This window comes from Diabrotica virgifera, chromosome 7 (assembly GCF_917563875.1).
Source record: "Diabrotica virgifera virgifera chromosome 7, PGI_DIABVI_V3a".
NCBI classification, from domain to species: domain Eukaryota; kingdom Metazoa; phylum Arthropoda; class Insecta; order Coleoptera; family Chrysomelidae; genus Diabrotica; species Diabrotica virgifera.
The window spans coordinates 232,807,366-232,828,819 of record NC_065449.1 but is presented as its reverse complement, the minus strand read 5'-3'; the positions used below and the strand labels follow the sequence as shown (position 1 = coordinate 232,828,819).

The window sequence follows — 21,454 nt, the reverse complement described above, 5'->3', positions numbered from 1 at the left end:
GAGATTTGCCGACGACACCGTTCTGATCGCAGAAAAACTTGAAGAGCTACAGACATTGGTGAATAAGATAGCAGACTGCAGCGAAGAATATGGACTATCTTTGAACATAAAGAAAACTAAATTTATGGTAATATCGAAATCAACAAGAAATGTTCAAAATTTATATTTACACAATGAAATTATCGATCGAGTTAGCAAATACCAATATTTAGGCACTTTTATAAATGAAGACAACGATAGCTCAGCAGAAATTAAAATAAGAATAGAAAAAGCCAGATCCATATTCACTAAAATGAAGAGAGTGTTCTGTGGAAGAGATTTGAGCCTCGAAATTAAACTTCGCCTGATGAGATGTTACGTACTCTCTATGCTGTTCTACGGAATGGAGTCATGGACGCTGAAAAAGATTGATATCAAAAAATTGGAGGCATTTGAACTGTGGATGTATCGCAGAATCTTGAGGATATCATGGACGGAGAGAGTCACAAACGTCAAGGTCTTGAGAAGAATGAATAAAAAAAAGGAAGTCATATTTACGATCAAAAAATGAAAACTGCAATACTTGGGACACATTACAAGAGGCGAAAGATATGAACTGCTTCGAATAATTATGCAGGGGAAGATAGCAGGAAAAAGATCCATAGGAAGAAGACGAAACTCCTGGCTAAAGAATCTGCGGGAATGGTATAGCTGTAGCAACAACGAATTGTTTCGGTCAGCAGTTTCGAAAATACGTATAGCCCTGATGATCGCCAACCTTCGGAACAAAGATGGCACTTGAAGAAAGAGAAGAATTTCTCTAAGTTCTTCATGACATTCAGAACATTCTTCTTCTACCTATGCTGCGCCGTCCTTGAATCTTTCCCTGCGTTATTAATTTTAGGAATTCATATCTGTCAACACGTGTTATATGACCCAGATATTGTAGTTTTCTTATTTTGATGGAATTAAGTATCTTCCTGCTGTTCTCTATTCTTTTTAGTATTTCTTCATTGTTTATTGTGTCTGTCCAGAGAGATTCTTAGCATTCTTAGATTTGTCCACATTTCAAATGTTTCCAGCCTATTGAGATATTGTTTAATAAGAGTCCATTTCTCCACATCACACAAAAGAACACAAAATACATTTTAGTACTAGTTTTCTAAGATTTAGGCTCAGGTCTCTACTACACAATATTTTCAAATAATTTTCATATTATTGATTATATTCTAACTCTGATTTTTTGGTATAATCATTTGTTTCATTAATGTTTGTCCCTAAATAGTGTCCCTAATTCTGAACTCGTTCTATCGTCTTATTATTTACGTTTAGATTGATGTTTCTAATATTTTTCATTGATATAACCATAAAATTTGTTTTCTTTATGTTTAGTGACAGACCAAATTCTTCAATCGTTGCAACAACCTTATCTAAAATTCTCTGTAGATCTGTAATATTTTCTGCTATTAGTATTGTATCACCAATATATCTAATTTCACATATAGGTAGGCCATTTATTTTTATGTCTGCTACTTCAGGTTTAGGACTGTAATATATTTAAAGATTTGCCTCTTGTCAATGATCATCAAATCGATTTCGTTCCTAGTTTTAGGCTGCTTAAATACTACTCAAATATTACCTAACCTATTTAGAAAATCAATACATAGATTATTTTTAAAATAGAAACTTTAGTAGGAGCTGATATTGGATATCCAGATATTGGAGAGAAAATTATTATTTTCTAATATAGGTATAGTATTTTTACTACAAAAGCGATATTACGTAGGTCAAAATTTTTGACGTAAGAGAACTGTCAAAACATTAGATTGTGACTTTTCATTATTGCCATGTTTATAATAAACCTGGCAATAATGGCAATATGAAATGGCAATAATGAAAAGTCACATTCTAATGTTTTGACAGTTCTCTTACGTCAAAAATTTTGACCTACGTAATATCGCTTTTGTAGTAAAAATACATATATCTGCAAATAACTTTATAAGGATATCTGCAAATAATTTAGATGAAACCAAACCAAAGGAAATCTTATATCACCTTATAATGAAAGTTGTGTATATTTTGAAACACTGTTTTGAAACTATTATCAAACTCAAAAGGTCAATGTCAATTGACTACTCAAAATAAGTAAATATAGATATACAGTGCTACCCATATATTTAAAATAATACTGTTATAATAATAAAAATAATTTTACAGCTTAATCATTAATAAAATTATTATCTTCTTCTCTTGGAATTTATATTTCTGCATTTTGGTGGGCTTAAAAATAACCTTTCAAGCTGCTGTATTTCTTTTTTATCTGATTTTGGTGACCTTAACCCTTTTCTCTGTACCACAAAAGATCACACAAAAATCTTCTCTAACAAGGAAGATCAACTTTAATGAAAACACTATCAGACAGTAAATTTAATAAAGACGAACCCTATTTTTGCTTTGATTTTGAGAGAATATGGTGATAGTAGAATATTTCTAATTAAGATACTGCAAGATTGGAATATTTTAACACAGCAAATTGAAAAAGAAGTAGAGTAAAGAGTAAAATCCCTATTCAAAACGAACTAACTGGTACATTCTATCTAAAAAGACCTACAACAAACTAAACTGTTACACTCTGTAGAAATAATTCTCATAAATACAACGTATCATCAAAAATATTGATAATTACGTGTAATAATATTTTATAAACATCGTTACCAAATATTTTCCATAAACTTGATTTTGATTTAATTAATAACATAAGCATTTGTAAAAAAAGTAAAAGTTATCAAAAATCATATTTTATATAAATCGCATGAAATTTAAAGTAGCCAGTTAAATATACTGATTTAAAAATGGTAAGTACTAACAATTGTTACCTTCTTCAATTTTTCATCGCTCTTTATAATGGGTAATACTAAATAATGGTGGAAACCTCTTTGGACCACCTTGGATTTATCTCACGTCACCTTGAGTTCCATTTTGTCGTTAATTTTGATAATAAATATGTTCTCCAATTGTTCTTTTTGTATAATGTACATACATTGATTTATAATATCTACGTTTTATGTTTTTCTAATGTCTTCAGTTGCTCCATATGCATTAACCTCTTTCCAAATATTCTACACGCAATTTTCAAATTTGCTATTTCTGTTACTTATATAATTTTTGATTATTTGTATCGCCTTTCTTCATTTATAGTGGAATTTCTATCGGTTTCCCTCTATATTTTGGTTTATTGGTGGCTTATTCTTAAACCCAATAAAAGTTAAATTAATTATTGGCACTTTAGACTTACTTACTGTGTAGATCCTAGATCTTGATGTCATTAATTATACTTCCAAAAAAAGGGAACTTAAAGATTGCTATATTGACATTAAATTTTGATATAAGTATTTGATACCTCATCTATTTTCGTATTCTTTATCATCAAATTCTTTCAGTATGAGCAACCAGATTTTACTGCATTCCGTTCAGGAATTTGCTTTGTAGTGAACCTCATTAAGTAAGAGTTGTCTCCATAATTTTCCTCTTTTAACCATTAAGTGTTATTCGTTTTCTACAAAACTTTTAATCTTTTCCTTCTTCTTCTTCTTTATAATTCTGCATGTGCGTTGGTGGATTTATACTCATTAGGCAGTAGTGCGTTCCTTTACCTATCTCTTGCTATTTTGTCATGCACACAATATTGTTCCATCAATTTGCTTATGTAGCTATTCCATTATGGTTTTCTATTATGTGTCCAGCCGTTCATACACTGTATTTTATTTCCTTCTAATGTTTTCACTCCCCTTTTGATTTCTTAATCTATTTCCTGAAATTCTTCTCATTACTGTTATCTCCGCTGTTTCTAGTGGCTTTTGCATTGTGGCTGTATCGGGTCTTGTTTCTGATGCACACGCCATTATTGGTCTTACATTGGCTTTATAAATTCTTGACTTCCAGTGTTAAAATGTCAGATTTTCCATTAAACATCCTGCCAGTATATTAGCTGTCTGTACTTAATGTTTACTTATCTCTCCAGGTCTCCATTGCTAGACAGTCTAATTCCAATATATTTTATCTCCGCTACTTGTTCAGTATTATTACCATCGATTTTTAGTGTACATCTGGTTGGTTCTTTGGAGTTTGTGGTCAGTACACAAAGTATCTGAATTTGTAATATTGGGGAACAGTTTGGTTTAAAAATAAACATAAAGAAAACAAAAACCATGGTTATCAGTAAGAGTAGTAAAGTCATAATAAGGATTCAGATAAAAAATGAACGGTTTAAACAAGTACACAAATAGTCCAGGGCGCATCTGTTTTGAGATGGACGTTGAGAGGTGACTCAAATTTGTTTGCAGAAATTGCTTGAAAATAAATCAAATAATAATATTTGAGTTATCCTCCCTCTCAAAAGGTCCGGAACACTGTTTAAATAATCAAAATGTCATAAATTTAAGGAAAAATTCGATTTTTTGAAGATATTCTTCTTTAGCGGCGAATCGATTGAGGGTAAAATTGTACATTTACCGCGCGCCTGCGCACACTGACAGTATGTAGTTCATTGCTAATCTTTCAAGATAGGTATGTATGTATCTGTAACCGTGCCAATAAGTCATTAAAAGAATATATTAGTGGTTTTAGGAAATGTATTATTTATTATAATTCTTGTGTTTTTGGATTAATAACATATTATGTAAGCATAACATTTTTACACTATATGTCGCCGTGTTCTGTAATTATATCCGAAACTTACACATCTATTTCTAGAGCCTCGATGGAGTAGTTAGAAATGCGTTAGCACTGAGATTGGAAGGTTGCGGGTTCAATTCCCGGGTGATTCAATTTTTTTTTTATTTTTGGTTGTTTTAATAAAAATTTTTTGAAAGTGGTAGATAAGAAAGTTAGTTTGATTTTTAAATAAAATACAAATAACCTTTTAAGTATATTTACTTCGTTTAAATTACCTATTATATAATAGAAGAATATCTTCTTACGTGCGTACATAGTACACACACATTCTTTTTTTTTTTCGTTTTTTGATTATAACTTTAAAAGTATTTATTTTCGAGAAAAGTTGTACTGACATAAAAGTTGCATAATTAAATTTTCTACAATATTTAAATGATTAAAAATTTAAAAACTAGTCACCCTAGTTGCAAAATAGCAATAATTGCGAAAAAAACATACAAAAACAAGTATTTGCATTTTACGTTTTTAAACCATTTATGCTACACGTAGGACCTTCATATTTCACTCAGAAAAACTTTATGGTACAGTAAAACAATACTGTAAATTTGATTTAGATCGGTTTAACAGATTTTGCAAAATAAATTTTGCAATCCAGCTTTCGCAAAAAAAATTCATTTTTTCAAAATGTTACAGAACTGAAAATAAAGCAGATAGCAAGTTAAATTTTTTTTTTGCTTATAGAAGTGTACTGTACCTTTCATTTTCAATTTTCAAAATTATTATCGATTAATTACCACGGCGTCAGAAAATTTTTGAAATAAACAATAATTTTTGGTGCTACGCGCAGGACAGCGGTGTTCGATTCACACAAGTTGATTTCCACCAAAATTTCTTCCAATCTTTATTTAATATATTATTTTCTTACTCTATATTTGGTTGTATTTTATTATTTTTATTCCACAAAAATCAAACTAATTTTATTATTGTTTGTGAAATATTGTTTAAACAATTGCATATGTTTAAAAATAATAAACTTTTATTATTTAAGTTAAAATATATGAACAAAGAAAGTTTTTGCTAATAAAAGTGTCATTTCAAAGTATAGGGTATGTGTTTTATTTTCCAATAAACAAATTTTTTAATTTATATCGAAAGGTAATAAAAATTAAAATGTATCAACCATAATCAAAGGTCATTGGAATGCCTAATCAGAGCAAACTATCCGCTGTCCTGCGCGTAGCACCAATAATTAATGTTTATTTAAAAAAAATTCCTGACGCCGTGATGTTAATCTATTTTAATTTTGAAAAATTGCGAATGAAAGGTACAGTACACTTCTATAAGTAAAAAAATTTTCAACTTGCTATCTGCTTTATTTTCAGTCCTGTAACATTTTGAAAAAATGAATTTTTTTTTACGAAAGCTGGATTGCAAAATTTATTTTGCAAAATCTATTAAGCCGATCTTAATGAAATTTACAGCAATATTTTACTGTATCATAAAATTTTTCAGGGTGAAATATGAAGGTCCTAAGTGTAGCATAAATGGATGAAAAACGTAAAATGCGAATACTTGTTTTTGTATGTTTTTTTCACAATTATTGCTATTTTGCAACAAGGGTGACTATTTTTTAAATTTTTAACCAATTCTATATTGTAGGAACTTTAATTACGCAACTTTTATGTCAGTACAACTTTTCTCGGAAATGAATACTCTTATTAAAGTTATAATCAAAAAACCAAGAAAAAAATCGAATTTTTCCTTAATTTTTTGACATTTTGATTATTGAAACAATGTTCCGGACCTTTTTGAGAGGGAGGATAACTCATATAATATTATTTGATTTGTACATTCGGCTCTCAATATTGCGTTGTCTGAATATTTTTACTACTTTGTTTTCCATTCTGTACCCTATTCCTTTGTTGACACTTTTGATGATTTCGTCCAAAATAGCCCTTTTCCGTTCTTAACCTGTTGTCTATGTCTATAAGGTTCTGTAAGTTGTGCATCCTTTCTGATTTCCATTTCATTGTTTGGCAGATATTTTCCGTATAACACATCGTGTCTTCGAAAAAGTGAGAGTAGTATTTGCTGGTAGAACTGAGTTCGATTTAAAAATTTTAACCAATTTGTTGATATTCAGGGTGCATTGCAAGTTTTATTACAATTGACATTTTGGTAACCCGTTTTGTCTCAAAGTCTTTTTACCCACAATTGATCAACTATATCAGTGTTTTTCAATCTATTTGATTTTGCGACCCCTTTATAGGTTGAAATATTCTGGCGACCGGCTGGTGTCATAGAAAGCCAAAGAAATAATTTAGTTAAGAACTACATAGGTTAGGTATTAATTTTTTGCTATTTTGGTACATTTATCTTTTATTCACGTGGGTCAAAAATTAAAGAACAGCCAACCTTTTTCTATGCAGTTTGACGAATCTACAGCTGTTTACGACTGTGCACAGTTTGCAGTATTTGTGCGCTTAGAAGCAGATGACCATATCATGGAAGAAATATTATTTTGCAAGCACTTCCTGCAAACACTACTGGCCAGTGTTTGTACGATATGTTTTTAGAAAGCACTTGCAACTACAATATTGATTGGGAAAATATATCGCTATTTATAGGGATGGCGTTAAAACTAGTAATGGCAAAAATAGCGGACTCATTGCAAAATAAAATAGATAATGCCAAACATATCCTGCACACACTGTTTTCTTCATCTACAGGCTCTAAAGTAGCACCTTCTGATATAAATAACGTGCTCAAGAAGGTATTAAAAATTGCAAATTCTATCAAAGGTAAAGCTTTGCAAACTTGGCTATTCATAGTCGTTTGTGAACATATAGACTCGCTTCATCAAAATCTCCTTTATCACACAGAGGTCAGTTGGCTATCCAAAAGAAAGGTGTTGACAAGAGTTCTGGAACTGAGAGCTGATTTTTAATGTTCTTACAAGATGCAAAATCTAAATACATTTACGATCTTTTTGACCCTATTGGCTCTTGAAATTAGTATTTTGCAGATTTTTAGAGATCTTTGTTCAACCTCTCTGCAAAACAAAATGTTTTAGTCTTTTGTATGTGTTCAGAAGATTGATGAAGATAATGCAACAGACCAAAGTTTTGCAGTATCGGCTCACATTCTTTGCATTATACAGAGCTTGCATAATCTACAACAGCAACTTTTGACATACTTTCCAGAGTTGCACTCTGAAGCTGACAATAGACATAGATTAATAAATAAAAAAAAAACGCAGAAAAATTAAATAGAGCTCAGAGAGGATTTCTTGTAAGAATGACGGGAGCATTTGGAACAACTGCAACACAGGCACTCACAGTTTTAACTGGAGTAATGCCAATGCATTTAGAAACACAAAAAAGAGCATGTAATTATTGGCTAAAAAAAGAAAAATATGAAAAAATAATACAAATAATAGGATTAGATATACGAAATAAAAGAGACTTAAAAGAAATAATAAATAGAAAAAGACAAAATGAATGGGAAAATTCAACAAAATCTAGACGTTTATACAATTTTATACCAATATTAGAAAACATTCCAAATTATTTTAATCCAAAACAAGGTTTAATACACTTTTTAACAGGACATGGACCGTACCCAACATATTTGGAAAGATTTAACTTAAAAGATGATGCATATTGTGAATGTGGAGAACTATGTACACCAGAACATATAGTGTTACATTGTGAAAATACTATAGAAAATGAAGAACATAGATAAATGAGAAGAAGATTAGAAAGAATTGAAATAAGAGATATAATACAAAATGAAGAATATTTTGAAATATTAAACAATCTCACACAAATAATATCTAAAAAACAACAAGAAATCTATAATAATAGAAGAAGACAACCAATAATCCAACCCTGATGAAGTTGAGTAAGATACACTTAAAATAAACAAAATAAAATATAAATTCAAAAATAGATATTTACAATTATAATAATAATAATTCAATATAAAATAAATAAATAAAAATAATAATTCAATACAAAATCCATGAAATTTAAAAAAAAAACTACCAACTCTCTTCAGAAAATAGAGGGACTGTCTTTATAACTTAGAAGGGAGTTGATAGTACCAAAAATATTTTAAATGTTTTATTTAAATTTGTTTGTTAAACGTAATTAATAGATTATGGCAAATTGTTAATTGTAAAAATAGATTTAATAGTTGAGTAAAAAATGTAAAAATATAAAAAAAAATATCTGTAATCCCATCAGGAAAAAACGACCTGGATTAGTCACTAGAGGCCAGGTCATATGTATGGGCAAAGTGAGGCAAAGTGTGGAGCTACAATGTGCAGGAGCGTGTCTAACACCCAAGAAACACGTAAAGTACCTAGGAGTGACGATGCACCAGAATGGAAAATGGGGGGAGCACGTGCAGGTGGTGACCCGGAAGGCTGCAAACAGTGCGGCTGCGTTGGGGAGGGTGATGCCCAACATTGGAGGACCCAAATCCAAAAGGAGGAGGGCCTTGCACGTTGTTGTTCAGTCGATCGTCCTCTATGCAGCCCCAGTCTGGAGTGAGGCGGTAGGGATACGGGCCTACAGGGGGCTCATTACACGAGTGGACAGAACAAGTCTGCTGCGAGTGGCATGCGCCTACAGGACTGTGTCTGCCGCAGCCTTGTGGGCCGTCACTGGATGTGTTCCGCTGCATGTGTTGGTAGTAGAAAGAAAAGAACTGTATGAGAGAAGAGACCTTGAGCTTACTATGGCCGAGAGAAGACAGGAAAGAGAAAGGTCAATTGAAAGATGGCAGCAAGAATGGAACAACATGGAGCATGTGGCACAGTGGACAAAGATGCTGCTTCCTAACTTAAAGGATTGGATGGACTGTGGTCACAGGCGACTGGACATTTCCTGACGCAGGTGCTCACAGGACACGGGTGTTTTAGAGCCTACCTCTCTAGGTTTGGAAAGGCTGACACTAACGAATGTCTATACTGCAGACACCCGGACACTGTTACACATACCATGCTAGAGTGCAACAGATGGATAGTAGAAAGAAATAGAATGGAAAGAGAGACAGGTGTGAATTTTTTGACAGTGCGAGAAATGATTGAGAGAATGATTGAAAATAAAACTGGTTGGACTAGCATACACAACTATATCCGTGTAGTGATCAAGAAGAAAGAAGAGGAGGAAAAACAGCTGTACCAACGATAGGGGTGAAATATATGGCGAGTAGAAGGCAGAGGGAATAAGTTTTGACGATAGGGGTGAAATATATGGCGAGTAGAAGGCAGAGGGAATAAGTTTTGACGAGAGGCGAATAAGTGAGATATATTGTATGGGACAGATTGTGGGAAAGAAGCTCAAAAAAAAAAACCAATCTTGGGACCAAAAAAAGGGGGAACGGGGAAAATGAAGGGCCTCCTTGCTTACAGTCTGTGGATAAATGAAAGTAAAGTGCTTCGGAAGCGATGTCGACCTTGCAGCGGCCATTCCGTTTTCGGAGCGCTGGATGACAGAGGAGGGTCTGGTTTAGCAGGTAGGCATTCGGCGTAGCCTCGGCGACGAGAGAGCGTTTTAAAGCACCTCGGGAACTATCGCTGGTACTACGAAGAATGAATCCTGCACTAAGGTCAGTCAGGCGGCGTTCTGGACTGAGGTGTCTTTTGAAGATTCCAGACCCCCCCCTCTTTAAAGACGAAAAAAAAAAAGGTCATATGTATAAATAATAAATAAATAAATAAATAAATAGACATAGATAGATTCTAAACCCTTTGTTGGACACATCAATCAGATCTAACTGATGTCAACAAAAAAAAATAAAAGAATGTCTTCTAGATTTAGCTGCTGATGACATACTTAAAATGGAGTTTTATTCGCAAAGCGTCGACGTATTTTGGATAAAAATAAAACAGCAATACCCAGAGCTGACAAGAGAAGCTCTTAAATTATTAGTGCAATTCTCCACTTCATACTTGTGTGAACTGACATTTTCTTCAATGCTGGACATTACTAAAAAGAGAAATAGACTGCAATTAATTAGAAAATTATTTGAATAGTAACCTTTCAAAAATAGTACCACAATTTGATAGACTTTTGAAAAACAAACAAGCACATCCTTCCCAATAAAATTGTGTTTTAAGAACTTCAACTTTTTCTTTTAGTCGACGACCCCCGAGTAAGGCTTCGCGACCCCCCTGGGAGTCGCGACCCACAGATTGAAAAACACTGACCTATATAAAGAAAATCTTTCTTTTTTTACCCAAAAAGATATCAATTTTATTACAAAAACTATCAAAGGAATATTTAATTTTTTAGCAACTAATTTAGTGAATATGTTTCTCCGCAGGAAAAAATAAAATGATTTAAATTTGTTTTTCTTTCAGCTTTCTCGGTTAACATTGTTAACCCTCTTCATTTCATTGGCAGCCGCAGCAACTGTCAGACCCACATACGACGTATATGGTAATTACAAAACAGACGAATACCACAAGTATACATCCGATTGCTGCCGAGTTCCAAACTGTGATGAATTCGGAAGATGCTACGACTCTATAGAATGCGGCCATATTTGCTCCACCGCAAATTATCCCAAAGCACAAGTTAACAGAACTCCGGGATATCACAAAAAGAGTTCATACACCAAATACGACTGTCATTTTGGGGAGTGTAATCATTATCAGTTCACTTGTGACCACTGCCCCGATCCAGCGCAATACGATTTTAGTATTTATACAGTGAGGAAGGATTGTATGAGTTGTTATGCATAGTGAAAGACTGAATTACCTTGCATTAAGACTGTAGTTATTATTTGTTTTGCTTTTTAGTGTGATTTAATTTCGATTTTTTTTAAATAATAAATTATTGTTATATGTATTTTTTTGTTATTCTCTTTTGAAGTAACATTATACTGATTGAGCAATGGGTAGCTTAGTTTTAACCCAGATTAACTAGTTTTAACCCAGATTAACTCAACTTTTCTAAGATAACGTGTAAGTCAGCAATTCTATAGTAACAAAATAAGTTTGCCTATAGCCAGAAAGGGGCAAAAGAACAATAATTCATTGGCCCAGACCCTGTCATTGGTATAGCAAATAGCACAGACAAAAGATGGGTGGAATGGATGAAATATATTAATGGAGTATTGATGGAAAATGGATTGGAGTTATAGGGACCAATAATAGGACAAGTAACAGACTTTAAATCACAATGGGCATTACATTGTCCATCTTCGGCAAGCTTGACATAAAAGTGGAAGATCAAGTAAATACAGCAAATAAGGCAACAGTAAAGGCAGAATTGACAAAAAAGTTATCACACCAATAATGACATGCACCAAAAATATGATTGAACAAAAACTAGATGAAAATAATGCTTGAAATAACAGAGATGAAAGCCATTAGGAAAATTATAAGGCACTATAGGACAGAGGTAGAAGTACAAATATACTAGGATATACAAAGTGAAGCACATCAAGGACATGGTAAGAAAGAGATGAGTAGAATGAAATACATAATATCAAAATGGATTCAGACCAAACAGAGCCATTACAGACAATATATTCATACTAAGAACGATACACGAAGAAGCTTAAGAATACAACATAGAACAATATTAATAATATGTATATACAGAGAGAGTCTGTAATTTGGAATAAATTCAATATCTCAAATACTAATGGTTTTTTTGAAACACGCTTAGACCCGTCGATTAGTATTTCAAATTGTCCTTTTTGACATACAATAATTATGTATACAGGGTGTCTCAATCTAGAGATATGAGGTCATCGTTGATTTTCTTAAATGGCAACACTGTCATTTTGATAGCTATTTTGATAGGGTGTGTAAAGTTATACACAATTGCAAAATATCAAATTTTTATTCTCTACCATTTACAAGATAATAGAAAATAACAAAGTTATGTCTGTAATTTGGAATAAATTCAATAATAAAAATACTAACTGCCTTACTAATAAAACACTCGTATTCTAAGGTTATTCCGTATTTATATCTAGAATAGTTATCCTAGGTATAGGGTAGATATAATACGAAAATAATTTGTTACCAATAAATTCGGTATAAGTTAGTTATAAGTATTCCCACTTTATTCCGAAATAATAGTTTGGCAACGGCGCAATCTTCTACATCTACACAATTGCATAAAACAACGATATATTGGGTGAAATATGTCAATTTTGACTTTTCTCTTCAACTGACAAGCCAAATTCCGTCATTTTTCGTACTTTGTATTTTCTGCTATATTTTAATAAATCGTTATTTCGTATGTTGTATGTTTAGTTTGATTATTTCATAAAATGGCTTCAAATAAAAGAGAACGTTGCATTAAATGGGATAGTGAAGAAAAAGTAAACAAATTGATTTATTTCAGCAAATTGTGAAGAATATTGTGAGAGATTTTCTACATATTATAGAAAATAAAGACCTTATTTTTCTTGTAGATTGGAGGATAAGCCTCCGCTTGTTCATAATAAGTGAATCACCTACTAGTTTTTCTAAAAACCTTACATCATCTTTAGGAAACCGGATTTTTATTCTGCATTCTTTGAAAAGAAATTTATGCTTTCTTTGAAAGTTTTCCTTTTTCGTGTATGTTAAATAAATTATCAACTTCCTCGTTAGCCGCAATACCCCTTAAACACATTTTTTTATTATGTCTACTCAAAACAAATAAAAAAATAATAAATTTTTGTCTCTGATGACTTTGACATCCATAAAATAGGTTATATTAGACGTAAACAAGGGTGTGGGTCGGTATAAACTTGGACTAAATTCTTATACCAAGTATAACCTATACCGAAGTTATTCCATGTTTATTGGTAGTGATTTTGCCTATACTTGATTTATTCTCAGTATAACTTTTATACTTGGTTTATTAGTAACAGTGTAATTGTCTTTTTTTAAATGCCCAGACCCGTCGATTAGTATTTCAGATTGTCATTTTTTACAAACAATAATAATGTATAAAGGGTGTCCCATTTTAATGATATGACGTCATCGTTATTTTCCTAAATGGCAACACTGTCATTTTGATAGCTACTTTGATGAATGTGTAAAGTTATACACAACTGCAAAATTTTAAATTTTTATTCTCTACCATTTACAAGATAATAAAAAATAACAAAGTTATGAAAATCAAGAAATCAAATAATAATTGAATTTAATTATTTAAATTAAGCAAATAGGTACTCATAATGTTGCCCTCAATTATTGTCAAATTGTCAATGGGCAACGTTATGAGCATTTGCTTATTCGAAATAATTAAATTCAATTATTATTTGATTACATACTTGTTTTTCATAACTTTGTTATTTTCTATTATCTTGTAAATGGTAGAGAATAAAAATTTGATATTTGGGAGTTGTGTATAACTTTACACACCCTATCAAAATAACTATCAAAATGACAGTGTTGCAATTTAAGAAAATTAACGTTGACGTCATATCTCTAAATTGGGACACCCTGTATACATTATTATTGTATGTCAAAAAGGACAATTTGAAATACTAATCGACGGGTCTGAGCATTTTTCAAAAAAACAATTAGTATTTGAGATATTGAATTTATTCCAAATTACAGACTCTCCCTGTAGAATTTAATCGATAGTGTAAAAAGAGACCAAATCCTGGAAAGCCTTCGTAATCTAGGTATACCAATAAAATATATCAACCTAACAAAAATGACGATGCAGGATTTACAAGCCGCTGTTAGAGTAGATGTAGACTCCCCTGTTTGACATCAACATGGGAGTGAGACAGTGAAATCCACTTTCGACCATGCTGTTCAACCTAGTTATTGAGGTAGTCATCAAAAAACCAATGTAACCGGCCATATAAATACCAAAACAAAACAGTACAAATTAGTTAACCCGGGAGTTGTCGCGCCGTTGGAAAAAATATTTTTTTTTTTTTTTTGGTGAAAACCAATTAGCTTTAAAATTATTAAAAATAGGTATTTTTGACATAAGAAGTAAATAAAAATATTATAAAATGAAAATGTGTTTAAAATTACTATTTAAATTCATAATATTTAATCTAATTGCGCGACTGCTTACGTGACAGGAGTGAACGCGACTGCTCCTGGGTTAAAAATTGAAAATCACTTAAGAAGTAAATTCAATACTTTAAAAAAGTAAATAGATCATCTGAATATTTAGTTTCTACCAATTAAACTATCTTAAAAAAGACTGTTGCAATCCGTATGACTGCACGCCGGGGTTTGTCCTAGTTTTGTCAGAGAGAGAGAGTAGCATATGTGCCTCCTGATGAGAGACTAACAAGTTTCGAAACCGGTAGAGGTGCTTGCTGCACTCTCTGATTGAACTGGAATAATGATGCGGCTGTAGTTTCGTGTTGCAACGAAATTGAAAATTGTTATTCATTTTTGATTTACATGTTTACTCTGATTGGAGTACGAAGGGAACCATTTTCGTTGGAAATTTACCGCGCTGAGCAGATGGGACGTGAATTATAAATTGTAAAATTCCCTCATCTTCCTTAGTCTCAGCATCCGTTATGGCTTGCAAATTGTAGAAGCCTCGGAGGTGTTACCAGAGAAGGTTCCCATTGTTTTCAGTCTGGAAGGATGTGGATCAACATTTTTTGGTGTTGTTTTATGTGCTATTAGATTGAAGACGTAGTCTTTTGCTAGCAGTCGCTGCTAGGGCATCCCTGCCATTTGATTCGTGGCAATCCGTGACTGCACGCCGGGGTTTGTCCTAGTTTTGTCAGATAGAGCAGCATATGTGCCTCCTGATGAGAGATTAATAAGTTTCGAAACCGGTAGAGGTGCTTGCTGCACTCTCTGATTGAACTGGAATAATGATGCGGCTGTAGTTTCGTGTTGCAACGAAATTGAAAATGGTTATTCATTTTTGACTATCTTACCAAATTGTATACATCTTTTTTAGGCAGTAAAATAAGAAAACTTTGGACGCATAAATATGTATTAAATGATTTCATTGATCTAATTTACAAATTTCATCATCACGCAGTCCTTAAAATTCTCGAAAACTATTACCAAGTGTTTCCTTGTAAAACAAATAATATTGCTGTCACTCAACCTCAAAACATGATAAACTTTTTCTATTAATTAATATATTATGCTGGTCAAATAACAACAATATTCAGATGTGTTTCTACTTACTGAAGAGATAAAAATACCGTGAGAGGTCTATAAAAAAATCTCTACGCAGTTGGGTCAGACAGATAGCTGTTTACCACAAAATACGTGATTATCATTTTATTGGAGTCAATACAAATACAAGAATTTTGTCTTCCGTTTCACAACAGATACGAAAATGGTACGTACACAAGTTTTATTACTTTTTCTCCATGCTATTTGTTTTTCCATATTTAGTTAAAGAATTAAAATGACCAGTAGGTATCTAAAAATTACATAATCTAGATATTCAGGTTTTTGGGCCCACACTTCAAAAATTATTACATCTCTCATTCGACTTTTTTATTCGGTTATTCATGTCGAGTGGGGCAACTTTTCTATCTCTTCTGTTTTCGACAAGTGGAGTAGGTAGGTACCCTTAAAAAACTATCGGACAATATTACCAGTTAATTGTAAATATTTTGATCAAAAAATCCTGCAGAATTCAGCTGGGACATTATAAATTTTATGACAGTTTATGACGCGTGCGCCCCTCATATGGGGGACACTATGGAGTCAAAATGGTCATTTTTTGTAGGATTGATGATAAAAATACTTACAATTTACTGATAAAATAGTCCGACAAATTTTTAAGGATACTCCAGTTATTTATTAGGATACCTCTATATTTACGAAACACCCCCCTCCCAAAAATTTTCCGAAATAGAAAAGTTTTCCGACTTGACATGGATAACGAATAAAAAGTCTCATGACGAAGGTAATAATCTTTTTTGAGAGTGGACCTAAGGTCTATTAGCATATTGTTTGAGGCTGCAAATTAAGAAGCTTTATTTTGTCACTTTTAAGGGGTTAAATGCTACGTACACCTAGTTGGGTGGACACGTTTACCAATCACTGGTGCCAAGAAAAAAATTTTCGAACTGCTCAGAAGTATCAGAGCACTATTTTCTTTATTTATGATTATAGAACCATTTTAGAAATATCATTGGGTTCTTGTATGGAGGCCAATACCTATTGTTATGCTTTACTTTATCTCTTTTATTAGATTGATTAGCAAATTCTTAATTTAATTAATTACTCAATTATTTTAATTTCTGTCTATGTAAAAACGAAACCAAATTCAAATTAAATTTTCTAATAAACTTTATTCTCAGGGCTAATTTTGTGTTCGATGCAATACCTTTGATTTGTTGCTTCTATCTCTAGTTGCTTACTCCTTCCAGGATAAAACAGGGAAATTAAACACATTCAATATCATATAAATGTAATCTACTATTTATTTATCCAATATGCCGTACAAATAAGATTTGAGAAAAAATACTAAAATCTAAATTTGTTGCAACAATTTCTTACTTAATAAATCAAGCTTTAATTCTGATGTCTCCTTGTTTTAACAAAAAAAAAATATTTAAATAAATTATTGTTTATTCATACTTAATTTAATAAAATTTACTTTTCTCCTTTTGAATTGATTACTTAAAGTTGGAATGACTAACTGAGTTATAAATCTGTTCAATACAAAAAAAAATGAGCATATATGGTGTGGATATAAACATGCTCTCTCCGTTTCGACAAATGATTTGACTAACCTTTTTGTTTCTTAACTCCTTCTTTTCCCAGATTGCGTTGTCCTTGATTCTCCCACACGTACTCTTTTGATGTTGCGAAAAGGTCCCTCTCGTCCAAACTGCTTCAAAAACAAACAAAACCAGGACTCGCTCGAATTCTCCACTCAGTTGTTTCCTTTCTCGATATCTTGTACAAATAGATACCAATCAGCTACTCTTTCTAAACAGAGCAAAGGAATCTTCCTCGGACACAGGAAAATTTTACTTCTCAACCGGTCAACAATTTCTTTTCAACTTGTTTCTGCTCTCAAAGGCCGATTTCACCACTTTACACTGACTTCTCACTTTTCAAAAACTGGACGGCTCTCTCCCGATATTCACCACACAGTGTCTATCTTTTCTCTCGGAAATTCCGACTCCACATTCTCATCCCTTCCATCGATCTTTCTCTACCAATCAAAAACAACCTCTCTACCCAAAACATCCATATTTTCCTTTCTTAAGAAAACCAACTTAATTTGTATCCAACTTTCCATTTTGTTAAAATTCTAAGAGACATCAAATTACTATCGTTTTTTCAAAAAACTAAACAAAAGGCCTTACGTTCTAAACTCAATAAAATTTGTTTATCGTTTAAACCTTCTACGAATTATTTACAAAAATCCTATTGATGTTCACAAAACGAAATAACATGCACTTTTCAATATTTTCGAACCATTGTCTGTAAATCCTTTCAAAAAACCCATTAACGAAAACCACATTAACGATTTCACCTTCCCCGAAAAAGCACTGTTTATTAACTAAATTAGACTCTATACAATTTTTGGTCATATACAGGATGAAGAAAATCTACGATCTCGTGGTCCCTGATATAAATTAATTTTCTGAATTTTTCCAAAAAACCATTCTACAACAATATATTTGTACATGGACACTTGTCATCTAGGTAGATGAAGAATAAAGTTTTTCAGTCAAATACAAAATCAATACAATGGCTAGTCGAAAAATTGATCTGTTTCGAAGATATTATTTATCATTATTTAATATTAAATATTAACATTTTAGGTCTGGATCCCGCGTATGAAAAAAAGTTGATTAATAGCAAGCTGAAAATTTGTTAATAGCTTAAGAGTGTCTAGTCGGACAAACTTTGATATATGGGAACACTGGAACAGGGGAGGTTTTAATTGTTGAACAGGTTAAAAATTTGGAACGGTCAGACCACGAAAACATCACATGTATTTTGTCCGACATAACTTCCAATTGATTTGTTACCCTTTCATTAAATTCATGCAAAAATCAGACTGCTATTATGTATCACCTGTCATAATTCCTGTCATTTGACATATTCTATGTGTTCCACTCATTATAATTCCCATTTGGTGATAAATATCAGCCTGATTTTTGCATGAGAGTTTAATAAAATCAATTGGAAGTTATGTGGGACAAAATACATGTGACGTTTTCGTGGTCTGAACGTTCCAAATTTTTAACCTGTTCCACAATTAAAACTTCCCCTGTTTCAGTGTTCCTATATATCAAAGTTTGTCCGACTAGACACCCTTAAGCTATTAACAAATTTTCAGCTTGCTATTAATCAACTTTTTTTTCATACGCGAGATCCAGACCTATTTTCAAAACCCTGAAAATATAAACATATTTTGAATATATCTAGACGTATTATTATCATATTATCATATTATTTTTGGATATGTATTGCAAAATGTGTTGACTTGTGTTTTGGTACACTGAAATGTTTCTTTCATCAAATAGAATAGTGTTCAAATATTTCATAATCTGTCTACTTCGATATCTTCCTCAAAATGTCGAAATCTTCAACAAAAACTGGAATTAATTTCTAGTCAAAAGGGAACATATTATTATTTCATTAAATTATATTATTCAACCAATATCATCGGGTTTATGGTATATGTAACAGACCCATCCATATCCGAAGACATAATAATATTTTCATTTTTTCGATATTTATATTTTTCCCTTCTTCTTCTTCTTCTTCTTCTTATTCTTTTATATAGGCAGTACTGGCTGATTTTCTTCAACGGTGCCGTTCATTCTGTCCCAAAATTGTCATTCCTTGGTGTCCTTGGTAAGATCTTCATTTCGTTGGTCTCGAGATGTCTTTGTGTTCTGTTTTACGTTGAATTTGTTGCTCTATTATAAAAAGGCCATTTTTATTCCGTTTTACATTGGTTAAAGTTTCTATCAGTTTGACCAATGTAAGTTTTTGGACAGTCATCATATTTATGTAAGTTTGAATACACCAGTGTGTAAGTGAATATCTTTTGGTTCTTGTTGTTCTTAATATAATTGCTTAAGTTAATGTTTGTTCTGAAAGCTGGTGTCGTTCCTTTCTTTTTTTTTATTTGTTTGGCTATTTTTGTTGACATGTAATTGAGCAGAAGGTACAAGGTTTTTTCTCTGGTGGTAGAAAGTCAAATTTCAGAGCTTTCTTATGCAGTTTTTAAAATTATATTAAAGAGATGATTCCCGAAAATGTCCAAATAAAAACATCAAAAACTATGAATACAGTCATAAGCGCGCTAATAACCGGCAAAATAACTCAAAAGATGGAAAACGTATTAAGTTGTGAGATAAAAAGAAATAAAACTATCAAAGGTGGGAAATTTAGCGATAAAAACCTATAAATTTAAAGTATATTTATTGTTTCCCATCTTTAGACGTATCAGAGGAGTATGCCAAGTAACACTGTCACTGTCACAGTGGCAGTTGCCAAACCCGTCCGATACGTTTAAAGGTGGGAAACAATAGGTAGAATGTAAATTTATAGGTATTTATCGCTAAATCTCCCACATCCACTAGTTTCATTTCTTTTTATCTCACAACTTAACGGTTTTTTCCATCTTATGCGTTATAGTGCCGGTTATTAGCGCGCTCATCACTTTGTAATAATATAAACTATAAATATATATATTTTTTTAGATGTACTGTCACCTAGTACTAGCGACACTTTGTGTAGTAACTCTTACTACCGCTACTCCTACTTCGTTTAATACACGTGGAACTATAGAAAACGCAATACCCACTGACGAAACGTGTTGCTCTATATCTCACTGTAAAGAAGTACCACTCAACACTGAAGGCCATTCGGTGTTCCAATGTTACAAAACTAAAGTATGCGGAGAAGAATGTCTGCACAAACAGAACAAGAATTTACCTCCATTGCCAACTTACAGAAGAAAAAATTATTATGTGAGGAAGATGTGTCGGGGTTATGACTGTTATGATTATGCCTACGATTGCAGAAAATGTCCTGATCCTAGTAAACCAAGTTTTAGTCCTTATACTATTGATGCAGATTGTATAAACTGTTACTATTAATTTTTTTGTATTTTTAGATATAAATTATTAAATCATATTTTTAGATAAATTTGTTTCTTTCTTTCTTTCTTTCTTCCCTTCCTTTTACCCTAACAGGGTGTCGGATTTGGTCTAGCTATTTTACCTGTCAACTGTCTATCTTCCTGGTCTAAATGCCGCTTGTTCTTCTTTAAACTTCATTTCTACTTCTTCTATTAGTATCTTCTATATTATTTTTGTATAATATATTTTATAACATACCGACGACCGACAGATAGCTCTATAATAGTTATCGCAGTTTACAAGTTCTCCTTTTTTGTATACCGGCATGATGATGTTGTTCTGCCAATCCTCAGTAATTGTTCGTTTTTCCCATGACTCTTTATATATTTTTCATAACCAGTGTATTCCTTCTTCCCCCATGTCTTTTATCATTTATGGTTCAATTTCATCATCTCCACCTGCCCTGCCTATTTGAATATTTGATAATCCTTCTATTACTTATTTTCTACTTATTTGCTTATATCTGTGTATTCTTAGCCTTCATCTATTACATTATCTTCCTTTATTACTTCGTTATCGAATGTTTTCTCATAATATTCTTTTAAGACCCTAGGGTCATTTTGTTTTATTTGAATTTGCTTTGATGCATCTCTTACCGCGTTTATTTCCTTTCGTTTTCATCCCTTCATGTGTCGTATTGTCGTCCAAAAGTTTCCATTTTTTGTTACATATCCTTCTTTTAGTTCGTCCACAAATTCTTTCCATGATC

The 21,454-nt window shown here is 32.2% G+C and overlaps 2 protein-coding genes across 2 annotated transcripts; both read left to right on the top strand.

Moving 5' to 3' along the window:
* The first annotated feature begins 2,667 nt into the window (after positions 1-2,667).
* Positions 2,668-11,513, top strand: LOC114348237 (uncharacterized). Its single transcript, XM_028298849.2, has 2 exons — positions 2,668-2,834; positions 11,024-11,513. Exons 1-2 carry the CDS (start codon positions 2,832-2,834, stop codon positions 11,405-11,407), a joined length of 387 nt encoding a protein of 128 aa, XP_028154650.1. The 5' UTR covers positions 2,668-2,831; the 3' UTR covers positions 11,408-11,513.
* Positions 11,514-15,773: 4,260 nt separating this feature from the next.
* Positions 15,774-20,752, top strand: LOC114348255 (uncharacterized). The gene is made up of 2 exons (XM_028298859.2): positions 15,774-15,956; positions 20,305-20,752. The coding sequence occupies exons 1-2, from the start codon at positions 15,954-15,956 to the stop codon at positions 20,701-20,703; spliced, it is 402 nt and encodes a 133-aa protein (XP_028154660.2). The 5' UTR covers positions 15,774-15,953; the 3' UTR covers positions 20,704-20,752.
* The last annotated feature ends 702 nt before the right edge of the window (positions 20,753-21,454 follow it).